Source organism: Candoia aspera, chromosome 5 (assembly GCF_035149785.1).
Source record: "Candoia aspera isolate rCanAsp1 chromosome 5, rCanAsp1.hap2, whole genome shotgun sequence".
Classification (NCBI taxonomy): Eukaryota; Metazoa; Chordata; class Lepidosauria; order Squamata; family Boidae; genus Candoia; species Candoia aspera.
Genome location: NC_086157.1, coordinates 11,541,827 through 11,555,123, shown reverse-complemented (window position 1 = coordinate 11,555,123; position 13,297 = coordinate 11,541,827). Strand labels below are relative to the sequence as shown.

The window sequence follows — 13,297 nt, the reverse complement described above, 5'->3', positions numbered from 1 at the left end:
GGATGCTACAACCGCACAAGATTCACCGAACAACAGCAACTGGGACTGCTGGAACTGCCATCGTTAAGTTGGCACAGTCACATGAAGTCACACCTTAGACTTAGATAGAGTTCCTGGTCCCAATTACCGTTGGTAAGTGAGGACAACCTGTCTATCCATCATAGGCTTAGAAACATCTTCTTAAACGGTTCCTGAAAAAAAAAAGTCATACAATGCAGCTTCAAGAAAGATAAGATGTTCCTGAAAATGCAAGAAACCTCAAGCCACACTATTTATTTTAATACAAATTAGTTTAATTTGTATTAATTTAATACAAATTGATAGAAATACAAAAAAGCACATACACTACAAGTATTCATATTTTCCTGTGGGAGGGACCCTGAAACTTCTTAAGTTGATACCTCTGTTAATCAATAATGACTGAATAAATAATTGCAATTTAAGATATCAACTTTCTTATTATTTGTAGGGATGAAATTGGTCCAACACATTCAAGTATGTACGCTGGCAGTTGGCATCAGTGACTCAATTCAACATCTCCGCAAGCTACTTGTGGTTAAGAAGCAGAACAAAGACAGGCTCCAGAAGCAGGAAAGCTAAGCAAACAGAAAGCGAAAGTAAACAAGCCAAGTTCCAATGATGGCTCATATAAGCCATGGCATGGAATCTGAAAGCTAACTAAGTTTCAGTTAATATGATGTAGTCAACTGAAGTTGAAATATGAAAAATCAAAAGGAAAAATCTAGCAAGGGAATGGCTAATAGACAGCTACGCTCTTCATTCATTTTGTTTTTTGGAGGGTACCTTTGAGACAATGTTGACACCTGGCAACTGCCTGGATCAGTCCCTGCAGTTTTCTTGGCAAGATTTTCAGAAGTGGCTTGCCATTGCTTCCTTCCTAGGGCTGAGAGAGTGAGTGACTGGCCCAAGGTCACCCCTCTGGCTTCATGCCTAAGGCAGGACTAGAACTCCTGGTTTCCCAGTTTCTAGGCTGGTGCCTTAACCGCTACCCCAAACTGGTTCACATCTTAGGTCATTATATGCCAACAAAGTTAATAATATGCAGCCAAACACAAGAATCTGTCAATGTAAATTTACAATAAAGATAGAGCTAGTATTCATTGTTGTGATTCTTGTCTGGATTACCTAGCAAGGGTAACATCTTGCAAATCTGAAAGAACCCCTCCTGTCCCTCACTTTTACTCTCCCGAAATCTAGGGAGAGTCCCTTTTGAGATGCTTCCGCCACCCCCGCTCTTTCAGAAACAACAAAAGCTGTGGCTCTTCCTCCTGTCTCCGAAGGCCATTCCCACATACCATTACAGGCTCCCAGTAGACTTCTGGATGCAATTCAAGGTGCTGGTTATCACCTTCAAAGGCCTACATGGCATGGGGCCAGATTATTTGTGGGACTGCTTCTCCCCACTGGTTTCTGTCCACCCTGCCAGATCTGATAGAGTGGGCATGCTCTGGGTGCCATCAATAAAAAAAGTGGTGGGTTGCTGGAAGAATGCCTTCTCTGCTATGGCAGCTGCCCTATGGAACAGCCTCCCCCCCAAAAAAAAATATATGGACAGCCCCTAATCTATTGGCCTTTCACAAAGTTATGAAGACCTGACTGCTCCCCAAGGATTGGGGTTGGGAAGTTAGCATGCAAGCTCTGGCATGGGTGTATGTGTTTTGTGGCATCATGGTACATTCTCTGTATACATCTAGGCTTTACATTTTGCGATATTCTACAGTGGGCAAGGATGCTGAGTGGCTCTGCCCCTCACATATGCAGAGGAGACAAATGTGTGAACAGGCCTTCCATTTTAATCCAAGCTTCACCGACTACTTCACACATATTGTTAAAGAGTTGCCCACCAAGAGCTTGGCGGAAAGTGTGAAATTGGAAACTAAAATGACCTCCTGTAAGCATTGACCAAAAACATACATACTTGGGTTGTCTATAAACAAAGGAGGCTTTTAAAATGTAATTTTTAACATGGAACATTAATTACCGAAGCAAATACTATGGAAAACACTTCACAAAATAGCTAATTATTGCAAGCAATGAGTTGATTTTATGACACATAAAAATACCCAACACAAGGTTCCAAGAGAAAAGTCTGTAAAAGGCAAACTGTTTGTTTATTGTGGTCAATGACCAGTCAATGTGACAAACAGAAAAGCACCACACAATCAAGAGAACAAATAAAACATACATTAGCAAACATGAGGACTACATGAGCTGTTTAAGCTGTTTAAGATGTACCACCTGGCCAAGGCCTATAAGCAAGTCAAGCTGTGGTTAATATTGTCGTAAAACAGAATAAAATAAAATGTTGCTTACCACGGGGAGCATGTTTAAACATATTTACATAACCCAGAAGAATAAACTTCTCAAAGGGAACAAAGCTGGAGAACTGACCATCTAGATCAGTGTTTCTCAACCTTGGCAACTTTAAGATGTGTGGACTGGCTGGGGAATTCTGGGAGTTGAAGTCCATACATCTTAAAGTTGCCTAGGTTGAGAAACACTGATCTAGAGGATATTATGAAAGCCTTTCTCAGCCTTTGTCTACAAGCAAATGTACCATATGAACTTTGCCACCCACAAACAAGACAAGAATCTAATACAGATGCCAAATTTTTATCTCCGCAATCTCACTGCATCGTAACTGCATCCCTGTCCTATATTTATGGACCAGATCTGTATTACGATATACTTATTGCACATAAATATTTCAACTAAGGCAAAAGTTTAAGCAAGATGAGGAAAATCAAGTCTATTTCTGACATTTAGAGACAGGGAAAAATGAGGCACAAGCAGAAACTTAGGTCATTAATTCAGAGGATTTAAAAAAAAATCAGTTCCATTTCTGAAAACATTGAGGAAAATTACTTAGGTCAAGGTAACATAAAATAAGCATTGTTTAAAATTTGGTAGACCCACTGATCTCTTGAAAAGTTCCTGCATAACTGAAGTATATAAAATGAAGTGCAGAATATAGCCTATTAAGAAAATACAGTGACTTCTGTTTCAGTATGCCCTAATGTTCATTAGAAATATTTGCTTCAACTCACCAATTTTCTCTTCTCTTTAAAATCAATACGCATTTTTTTAGTCTTCTCCAGAGCAGTCTCCAATTTATTTTTAAGGTCAATGGCTTGTCTTAGGCGATCATCACTTATCCCAGCCCTTGTGAATAACTACAAATTGCAAAATAGTTAGTTCATCCAAGATGACCTGCATGTTTTACAGGCCACAAGAAAAAATAATAGCAATTTGCAATACTTAGCAACTGACGGCTCATCCGTAATTTCCATACAGATAGGCTTATTTCAGATTGGCAAAAAGAACACAGGGAAAAACAAGGAGCTAAAATTTAACACGTTTTAAAAAGCTTCCAGCTACAAATAAGCCATAAACATGAGATTTAGGACTGACATTCTTGTGATTTCAAATAAATTCAACAGGACTTACTTCAGAGTAGATATACATAGATTGAACTACAGTGTCAATAACTAAAGTCATCTATTTTTATTTTATTTTATATTATTTCATATTTTGTCATTGACCATCTCACTGAGAGCAACTCTGGGCGGCTTACAATAAAATCTTCTACCTTGTTTGTTACTTGCAGGTACAGATGAATCACCTGTACAAAACAGCAACTAAAATGGACTAACACACTTTTTCTGTCCCAAACAATCATGTTCTAGATTTGCTCCAGAACAAAACAACCCTATTTCACACTCCATCCAGAATGTGTGTGTTTCACTCAGTGCACAGAACATTAAGAACTGGCTGCCTTGTGTAAACACTGCTTTGCAGAGGGAATGCTTTGCATATTCCTAGTACAGAGGGTTTTCATGATGCATAAGAACTTGATTCACTCACATAAAAAGCCTGGCTAAACCAGTCGCTTTTTATTAATTTAACTTTTTTACTCAGTGAAAGTTTCTAATGGAATTGATTTCTCTCCTTTCATTGTTTCTCAAACTACCATACATAAATCATAATAAGGCCACAAAGATAAAAATTAAAGTAGTGAATGTATTTTAAGTGATGTAATTCTAATCACAGTTAACAACAGTAACAATAATAATAATTTATTAAATGTATATGACAGCGGTTCCCAACCTTTTTGGCACCAGGGACTGGTTTTGTGGAAGACAATTTTTCCATAGACCGGGGGTGTGGGTGTGGAAGGTTTTGGGATGATTCAAGCGCTTCCTCTTTTTCCCGACCTCTTATTCTTTTTTCTTTGTGCTGTTTGGAGACCGTAGCCAATGGGCTTGCTTTCTCTGACAGGAGGCGGAGCTCAGGCAGTGATGCGAGCGATGGGGAGCAGCTGTAAACACTCAGGCTGTAAATTCGCTTGCTTGCCCACCGCTCACCTCCTGCTGTGCGGCCCGGCTCCTAACAGGCCACGGACCAGTACCGGTCCGCAGCCTGGGGGTTGGGGACCCCTGGTATATGCCACCCAACTCTGGGCACCAGTATTACAATATCCAACTGGTGTACCCAGATGAAATTTCATCCAGAACACTATCAAAGAACTACAATTATTGGGGGGAAAAAAGCAATATATTAATCAGGTGAAACTGTCTTAGCCTCTGATCAGCTACAAATTAAAGCAACTGAGAGGCCAAATTCAGCAGAACTATCAGTGAAGACGTTTATACTTAATACCACTGAACACTCAAGACAAAAGGTGTTCAAACCAGGTTGTTAGAAGTGTACGATCAGGAACTGTTCCACAGACCTTGCTGTTAAAACCCACTTTTGCATTGCTATGAAGATACTAACTTTGTGAAGAGTAATTTGCCATTTCTCTGAATTTGTTCTACCGTTTTCTTTGAATTTACTTGTATACTTGTATTGGTTTTATATTTTTGATATGGTCAAATGACTAAATCAGTAAAGTTTCTATTTCTTTGGTAGTTTGGTTACAATCCACAGCATTTACACTCAGTTTTTATCTTGAATGGGAAATTGGTCATTGTTTTATTTTTCTACTTAGAGAAAGACCCAGTTTTGTGACAATCTCCATTCTCTGATCAAAGAAAGATCCAACCAATTTCTGAAGCTTCCAACTGCACAATAATAATGAAAAAAAGGTAGTGACAATATGTCAAATCTACTGTAGCAGGCAACTGTCATAGAGGAGAGCCACATTAGCTGAGGGATTTCAGTTACCCTGACATCTACTGGAAGGACGCTACAAATAAAACAACGTTTTCTTCATTTTTTGTCCTTCCTGACAACTTTAATGTTCTGAAGGTGCAGGAAAGGTGCAGGAAATACTGACCAATAAGGATGTCTTGTTTGAAAATGGGAAGAAACATTTGTGTGGAATTCATGGCTAGAAAGGGCTGTGAAAACTAACCTTATGTGCCTTTGGATTTTAAGAAGGCTGATTCAGAATAGCTTGGGGAAACGTTAGGTAGGTACCCATGACAACAGATTAAAAAATATCAAATATGTCATCTTCAAACACCTGAAAAGCTCTCAGGAAAAAGAGGGAACAAAGTTGTCTTCTGCTGCGGCAGAAGCAGGACTACAACCAACAGGTGGAAATTACTGAGAAGCTGACTGGCTATATCAGGGTTTCTCAACCAGGGTTCCATGGCACCCTAGGGTTCCGTGAGAGGCCACCAGGGGTTCCCTGGGAGATCACAATTTATTAAAAAAATTATTTCAAATTCGGGCAACTTCACATTAAAGAGGTAAGTTTCATTTTTAGTTTAAGAACATTGTTAACGCATATTTACAGGCCTACACATGGAACAACTCTAATAATTTTGTAACTTCTGGCCTGTGTTTGAGCCTGAATGTGCAGGGGTTCCCTGAGGCCTGAAAAATGTTTCAAGGGTTCCTCCAGGGTCCAAAGGTTGAGAAAGGATGGCCTAAACTTGAGAAGCAACTTATCCTGAGTTGTTCAGCCTGGTAAAAAGACTGCTTTAGAAAAAGAGGGCAGGTCCTTAAACTGATTCCAGAAAGAATCATCAGCAGCGTTCTACTCCAGAGTTAAATTTTTCATGATCTTCAGATTCTGATTCTATGATGAAAGAATCCTGAAAACTAGGAAACAAACATACCACAAAAATGTCTTGGCAATTTTGGTCCACAAGGACTCAGCCCCACTAAAATACAGAATGAAAGAAATCCGACTTCATCCTTAGTAAAAAAAAAAAAAAAAATCCTTACCTGAATCCAAGACTGTGCCGATGGCAAAAATTTATTTGTTATGAGCTTAAAATTATCTGTAAGGTTATTTAAGATGGCCTCATTGTCTTCATTCTCACTTAGTTTCACATCTAGCAGGAACAAAGGAAGACAATACATCAATTTTTTCTCTTTCAAAATCCCTGTGTACTTCTATATATAAACAATGTATATAAATTGTATATACGCAATGTGTATATATACACACAGCGCATTGATAAATTCTTGAAAAAATGTTCCAGTTGAGTGTTTGGCAACCTGTTACCTGTGTGGGTTATTCTAAAGCATATGTAGGAATGGACTATCCCTTCATCGGCAGCTTTCTCTTCATATCTAGAGTATTTTGCATGAAGCAGACCTAAAGCTTTCTGAATAGCAATTGTAGATGGCTTTATGTCAAAAACCAAAGTATAATGAAAAGGTGCAGAAACACCTGAGCAGTCAGCACAGACTCTTGCAGGTGGCCATACCTGGGGAACCCTGTCTGAGCCCAGGAGCTAAGCAGGTTCAGAGCCAGTTAATGCCTGGGTAAGAAACTTCTACAGAATTCCAGAGCTAGATTGAGAAATTCATTTATTTTATTCAAATTTGCTAAGCTACCCAACTCTGATGGATCCTGGACAGTGTACAAAACGAAAAACCAGTAAGAAACATAAAACCACAGACAGCCTAGACTAAAACAATCATAAAGGCAACAAAAAAATCACAATAACCCCCCCCCCCAAATACATTAACAGCAGGGCTGGGACCAAAGCCAGCTGTTAAGAGCTTTCTGGAACCCCAGGAGACAAGCACCATCCATATTTCTGGGGGGATGCTGTTCCAGAGGGTGGGGGCCATGACAGAGAAAGCACACTCCCTCAGTCCCATAAGATTACAACGTTTAATAGAGGGGACCTAGAATATACCACCACGTTTGATATTCAATATGACCTATGAGCAAGAAGTAACTTTTCCATGAATTAGGTTCAAGTACCTGAAGATACTTCAAGACTGAGAGTATATTTGTAAGAGCCAAGGCCGTGGCTCCGAAGAAAGGTTGCAGAATCATCATCTCCCATAATGCCATGAGAAGTTAATTCAGGCTGTGAGCAGCCTTCCGCGCCTTCATTTTTCTCCTTTTCCCTATCAGAGTCTTTGCTATCAGCTTTTGGCACCAGAGAAACGGAAGGAAGGTCCTTGCTACAACAAGGTTGCTGATCACGATCCATGAAAGCTCCTTGCTGATTTGACATCTGCGCTGATGAACAGGTGGCTGTTTCGTCCATTTCATCTCTCCTCCAATCAACTGTTTCAGTGTCATTTATTATGAAGTCAAAGGGATCTGGCACCAGAAGCTGAAAGGAATTCTCCATCTCAGTCAGCACAGACTGGATTTCTTGAGACAGATCTGTTAAGTAGTAGTAAATTAAGAACAAAAGTCAGCTTGCCTCTTGGAAAGGATTAGCTCTCCTAGGAAAACTCAGCAATTAATTTTGGTATGTTGCAAACATTTTGTATGTACTACCAAACACTCACATACAAAATAAATAAAAGGCAGAAATCCAGATTCCCCTGCCTTTACTTTTCTTTCAAAGTGTGAGATGGCAAAGTTGACAACCATGTGCCCTGAAGTAGGGCACTGTAAGATAGGAGTAAACTTTAGACTTGCAAAGCAGTAAACTATGACAGAATCACAGGTTGACTAACTACCAATTTCTGTTAGGAATGTAAATGCACATTAATTTCTCTTGAGAGGAAGGAATAACATTCATTCTCCATCACTATAAAATCGTATTATGGCCGTACAAAGTTTAAGAAAGGTTTTATACTGATTGAATTGTATAAGGAAATGCCTTACATTGTTTAACAGCTGATATTGGTGGTTCTCCATATTATTTTTTTATTTACCTATTTATGCTTAAGTATAACCATGCACTAAATAAAACTACTGCTACTTTCCTTTAAGATGTATGTAACTTTTGACCAAGTGCGGAGGGATGGTTTCTGATCTATTGGCACTAGCTTAGAAAGTTTCCAGATCTTCTATAACTCAATTTTCTTAACTTCTGCCTTTCACCATCGTATTATTTCTATTTTCTCCCAAGCTCCCTAACACAGATCCTTACTTATTCCTGATCTATGAACAGATCACCATTTATAGCAATTGTCCTGTGAAAGCACTCCTATTGATAAAACCTCAAAATATGAGGGAAGAATGTTACAGCAACACCCAGAAATATAATTGGAAGAAATACATTAAACATCTCTCACCTTCCATTTCCTTCTCAGCTTTTTGAGCTTTATCTTTGTAAATATTATCCAATCGTTTTTGCCTCTCTTCATCTCGTTTTCTTTCTGCTAGAGTTCTGGCACGTACATCTTGAAAATCAACCTAAAAAAGAACAGGAGAAAATTAAGTCCCATTTAATTCAACAGGCACATTCTAAGCATGATAAAGTCTGGATTCAATTCCATATTGGTTATTTATAAAATGTTAATACAACACTGCTGGTGTATAGCATTTTCTTTGGTGCTGAACATCTGTCAGTAAGAGATTATTTCCCCATATTTTTTCAGCCCGCTTGAGAGAATGCATGAAAGCTGTTCTTCAAAAGTTTATAGAATTTGCACAAAAAGGGATAAATTCATCTAAATATTTATTTATTTAAATTTATTGGCCACCCAACTCCAGTGGACTCTGGGCAGTGCACAGATCTAAAGTATTATTAATAATAATAAATTACATCAGCCTTTACATAGCACAAAAGGCTGTGCATGTGTGCTTGGGAACATACCTCTTCTTTATCATCGTTTAAAAACGTCTACCTTTTCAGTTTCAAAATAAAGATACAGACGGAGAGAAAATAAGATAAAATCAATGTACTCTAAAGAGTTAATCTCAGTGTATATATTCCCAACAGTGAATTTAAGCATAACAAGAACTGTCAGCCTACAGAAATGGGGTAATAAATTCTAAATCTGGCTTTTTATTGGCAGGCAAAGACAGAGTCACCTTTTAAAAACTAATCACTGTTAGTGCTCTAACATCCTAGAGCAGTGTTTTTCAACCATGGCAACTTTAAGATGCGTGGACTTCAACTCCCAGAATTCCCCAGCCAGCATGATGGCTAGGGAATTCTGGGAATTGAAGTCCACACATCTTAAAGTTGCCATGGTTGAAAAACACTGCCCTGGAGCATTAAATCATGAAAGCAAATATTCAAATACCTTCTTGTTCTGTTTTAAGAAATAATATCCCAACGAAAGTTTCTTATAGGCTTCTCCGTATCTTTCATGCCATTCTTGTACAGATTTAATGGCAGCTATTTTAAGTTTCTGGGCTACATTACTTGGTGGGGGAAGGGGCTGATCGTAGTTTGTTTCCACCGTCAGCTCCAAGAATTCTTGGAAGTTGGAAATAAGCAACGTTCGAAACAGATGGGACCGACTGAAGAGGTCATCCACGATTTGAAACGCTGAAAGACGTATCTCGGCGTGTTCTTGATTTAACTGGGACATTAGCAGGTGGTAAACATGGTTAATATGCTCATCAGAACACCTACAGGAATGCCAATAGTGAGATAAGCATGACATTAAACAAGATGGTCTCATTGGAAAAACACAATATTGCCTGCATTGTCCACAAGGTGCATAAAAATCAGGAGGCCCTTCGATTGCAGCAATGTGGCCACCATCTTGATGTTTTTGACCACACCTTGCAGACACCCCTGCATGCAAAGAAATCCAGCAGTTTTTATTCCAGAATCTAACGCTTTCTTGCCACGCACTAATTAAAGTCCTTCCATTTCTCAGAATCTTTAAGGCTGCAATCGTTTGCACATTTAATGCAGCGCAAGCTTCAGGCCTAGCCACCGATTCTACAGATATGCCTCTACAGGTATAGCTTTTCCTGCAGTGGGATAGTTTTGGTCCCCATCTATCGCATTTTCTGGTGGTCTCTCATCCAAATACCAGCCAGACCTGACTGTGGTTAATTTTTTTAGATAAATCAAGGCTCCACACACATAAATCCAAGTCTACTTAAAACGATTAAGATTGCTCCTGAATCAACCCGCCTAGGATTACGCCTGCTCTTGTACCTAAAAATTATACAGAGCTCTTTGCAAACCTTGTGCAGAAAATGCAACCTACTGATGCTTTCCTACGCTCCTGTTTTAAGGAAAAAAAAGTATTTTAGGTCAGGGACGACCGGCTCCTGGAAGCCTACCTGCAGATGTTCTTCAGCGCTTTCATCTTCTTCGGGTCCAGCTGCGGCTGCCCAGAAGTCGTCAGGTCCTCCACCAGCTGAGCCAGCTCTCGGTCCATCCCTGGGGGCAAAACCACTCTCGCTTAGCGCGGCCACCGCAAAGACCCCGCGGGCGCACCTTCCCCACCCCGCCCTCTCAGAGGCGGCCGCCGGAGCCACCGGGAGGCTCGGACACAGGCCGGCGCGGCTCCGGAGCGCAGCCCAGCCTGGAGCAGACAGGCAGGCAGGCAGGCAGGCAGCAGGCAGCCCCGTCCCGGGAGCCCCCCGCTCCCCGGGGGTCGGGTCCCCAGGAGTCAGGGGGTCCCCCCCTCCGACCCGGGGCGAGTCCCGCCAGCCCGGGCAGGGGGCACGGCTGGGGGCGCCCGGCTCGTCCTGCCGACCCCCGGCGCCGCGAAGCGCTCCGGTCCCGGCTGGAGGGGCGCGCCGCACCTGAGCCCGAGCGATCCATCGCCGGCCGAGGCCGCTTCCCCGCCGTCCGTCCGTCCGTCCGTCGGCAGCCGAAGCGCTTCCGCGAAGAACCTGGCCGCCCCCCGCGCACGCGCGCTGGCTGAGCGAAGGGGCGGAGTCCGCCTCGGTGGAGTCACGGAGCGCCGCCCATGGGAAGCCCGGGAGCAGAGGGGCGGGGCCAGGAGGGGCGGGGCGGGGCGCCCCTCTCCGGCTGTTTGCCCGCGCTGGCCTGCGCTCGTCTGGGAGGGGCGTCCCCGTGGAGCGGGTGGGCTGGGCGGAGAAGGCGCCTCCGGGGCGTCTGGACGCCGCTCCAGCACAAGCCACGGGCAAACCGAGTTAAATGCACCCCCCCGCCCCCATCCCATCCTTGAGCAGCCCAGCGCGAGCGGGGACCGCGCAGCCTCCCCGCCCCTTCCGCTGGGAGGCAGATGCGGGAGGGAAGAATCCGTTCCGGAAGGTGGTCCGGGACCGCAAAGCCGCAATTACTGTCGGGGCGGCCCTTGGAGGCCTGCTGGAGCTCGGACGCCACGAGACAAGGGGAGAGGGGAGAGGGGAGGGGGGAGGGGGGAGAGGGGAGGGGGGAGGGGGAGGGGGGACGGGGAGGCCCCCCTCCCCTCCCCTCCCCTCCCCATCTTCTGTTCTCGCGGAGGAAAGAGAACGGTAGTCCAGAGAGAAAAGCAACCCAGCGACAAAATGCATATGCGTAAGAGCTTCCCGTATAGAGGGATGAAACTTTTAGAGTTTCAGGTTTCGCCCTCCATCACCCTAAGGGTTCTGTTTGGTTCTCTCCTGACTTCGCTTCCCTTCCTTGCTTGGCCCATTTAAAATTACTCCCCAACGAACCCCAAGTAGCTTGGGGACTCGGATCCAGAGAGGATGAGGAAGTGAAGCTGAGAGAAGCCGGTTTAGAAACCAGCAGGTGGAAGAGGTGGCTGAATACAGGTTTTTTTTGTTTTTTTTTTAATTCTATGCGCCTTGGAATCAGTGTTGACTCCCGGCAAGGCTTTTCTGAAGTGGTTTGCCATTGCCTCCTTCCCAGGGCTGACAGAGCGTGACTGGCCCAAGGTCACCCAGCTGGTTTTGCACCAAGGTGGGACTAGAACTCGGTCTCCCAGTTTCTAGCCTGATGCCTTAGCCAGTACCCCAAACTGACTTTAGTTTCCTCAATATGACGTCAGGTATAAAATTCTCTAGGTTTAATGTTTTTTGTGTTGGTGTAGATCAGTTTCTAATTACTGTATGCAGTTGGAAGGGTATTTTTATTCTTACAGATTTTCATTTTGACGTTTAAGAATCCAGTTGAGAAGTTATGCAGGTGGAGAATTTCGCTTCAAAATTTTTTATCAACTACCAAAAAAGACTACTACATCATTGGTACACAACACTTCGAATAGTTGTAAATACTTCATCATTTGCAAAGAGGTCTTTGAAAATATGTATAAATAATGTCTCTCATTTTTGTATTTTTTGTAGTCCTTTATATATTTAACACTGATATTTTAACTTTTAAGCACTTGTGTTTCAATGTTTTAGTCCATTCTACGGAATCTGCTGAATCGTACTTCGGTGCCTGGTCTTGGGAAATCAACATACTATTTGGGTGAAGACTTCAGATTCATTGATTTTGTTTTATTGGATAAACACGTTTTTCTTTTCTTATGATTTCCACTATGAGCCAGACAATGGAAAATAATCATTTAAACCCTGTTTCTTAGTTTGTCAAATCATAGCGGCAGATGCAAAACCCTCATATTAAATGGCATAAACATCTCTTTCTAAGCTGCAGAATTTAAGGAAAAAGCAAACTAGATCACCTTTGTTGCAACGAAAGCAGGGATATAACACCCACGGTCACATTTTTTTTATTCCATTATCTATTAGACTTTTAAATAAATGAAATTGGGCACTGTCTCATAGGAGACATCACATGGTTTCAAAAATAATGTTTATTCTTTAATTCATCATATACGCTCTATTTTTCAAGCACTGCTCATCTATGGTAAGTGAGAACATTAAATCAAATCCCTATACAAAATTTGGAGGTTTAAGAGTCAGACTGAGGATTAGTACACTGAAATCAGGAAAACAGAATTTGAAAACTATGATGCCTACAGTCCCATTGATGATTAAATATAATTAAATCTGCGTATAACCCAGCTTTTTTCAATTACAAAAAGATGGACTTTATATTAAATTCTTGCATCTCACCCAGTTCCTCATCTAAAGGTGTGTAAGTACTAAATGTGTCTCATTATTTCTACTTATGGAATCTTCATAATCTAATTAGCAGTTTTCCCAGAAAACAAATAAGGAACATTGAGAAGGGACTGACTACTTGTTAAAACCAGCTTTTGATAAAATACCAGTAATCCATATTTTTAGTGT

The 13,297-nt window shown here is 41.8% G+C and overlaps 1 protein-coding gene across 1 annotated transcript in view; it reads right to left on the bottom strand.

Annotated features, from left to right (window-relative positions):
- The window catches only part of UVSSA (UV stimulated scaffold protein A), a 62,916-nt gene extending 52,373 nt beyond the window's left edge, over positions 1-10,543 (bottom strand). Inside the window, exons 1-6 of the mRNA XM_063304594.1 lie at positions 10,427-10,543; positions 9,427-9,757; positions 8,470-8,590; positions 7,193-7,606; positions 6,199-6,308; positions 3,065-3,194 (exon numbers count right to left, since the gene is read on the bottom strand). Of these exons, the coding sequence (XP_063160664.1) occupies positions 3,065-3,194; positions 6,199-6,308; positions 7,193-7,606; positions 8,470-8,590; positions 9,427-9,757; positions 10,427-10,524 (1,204 nt within the window). The 5' untranslated portion in view covers positions 10,525-10,543. The remainder of the gene's footprint in view (positions 1-3,064; positions 3,195-6,198; positions 6,309-7,192; positions 7,607-8,469; positions 8,591-9,426; positions 9,758-10,426) is intronic.
- Positions 10,544-13,297: the final 2,754 nt, after the last annotated feature.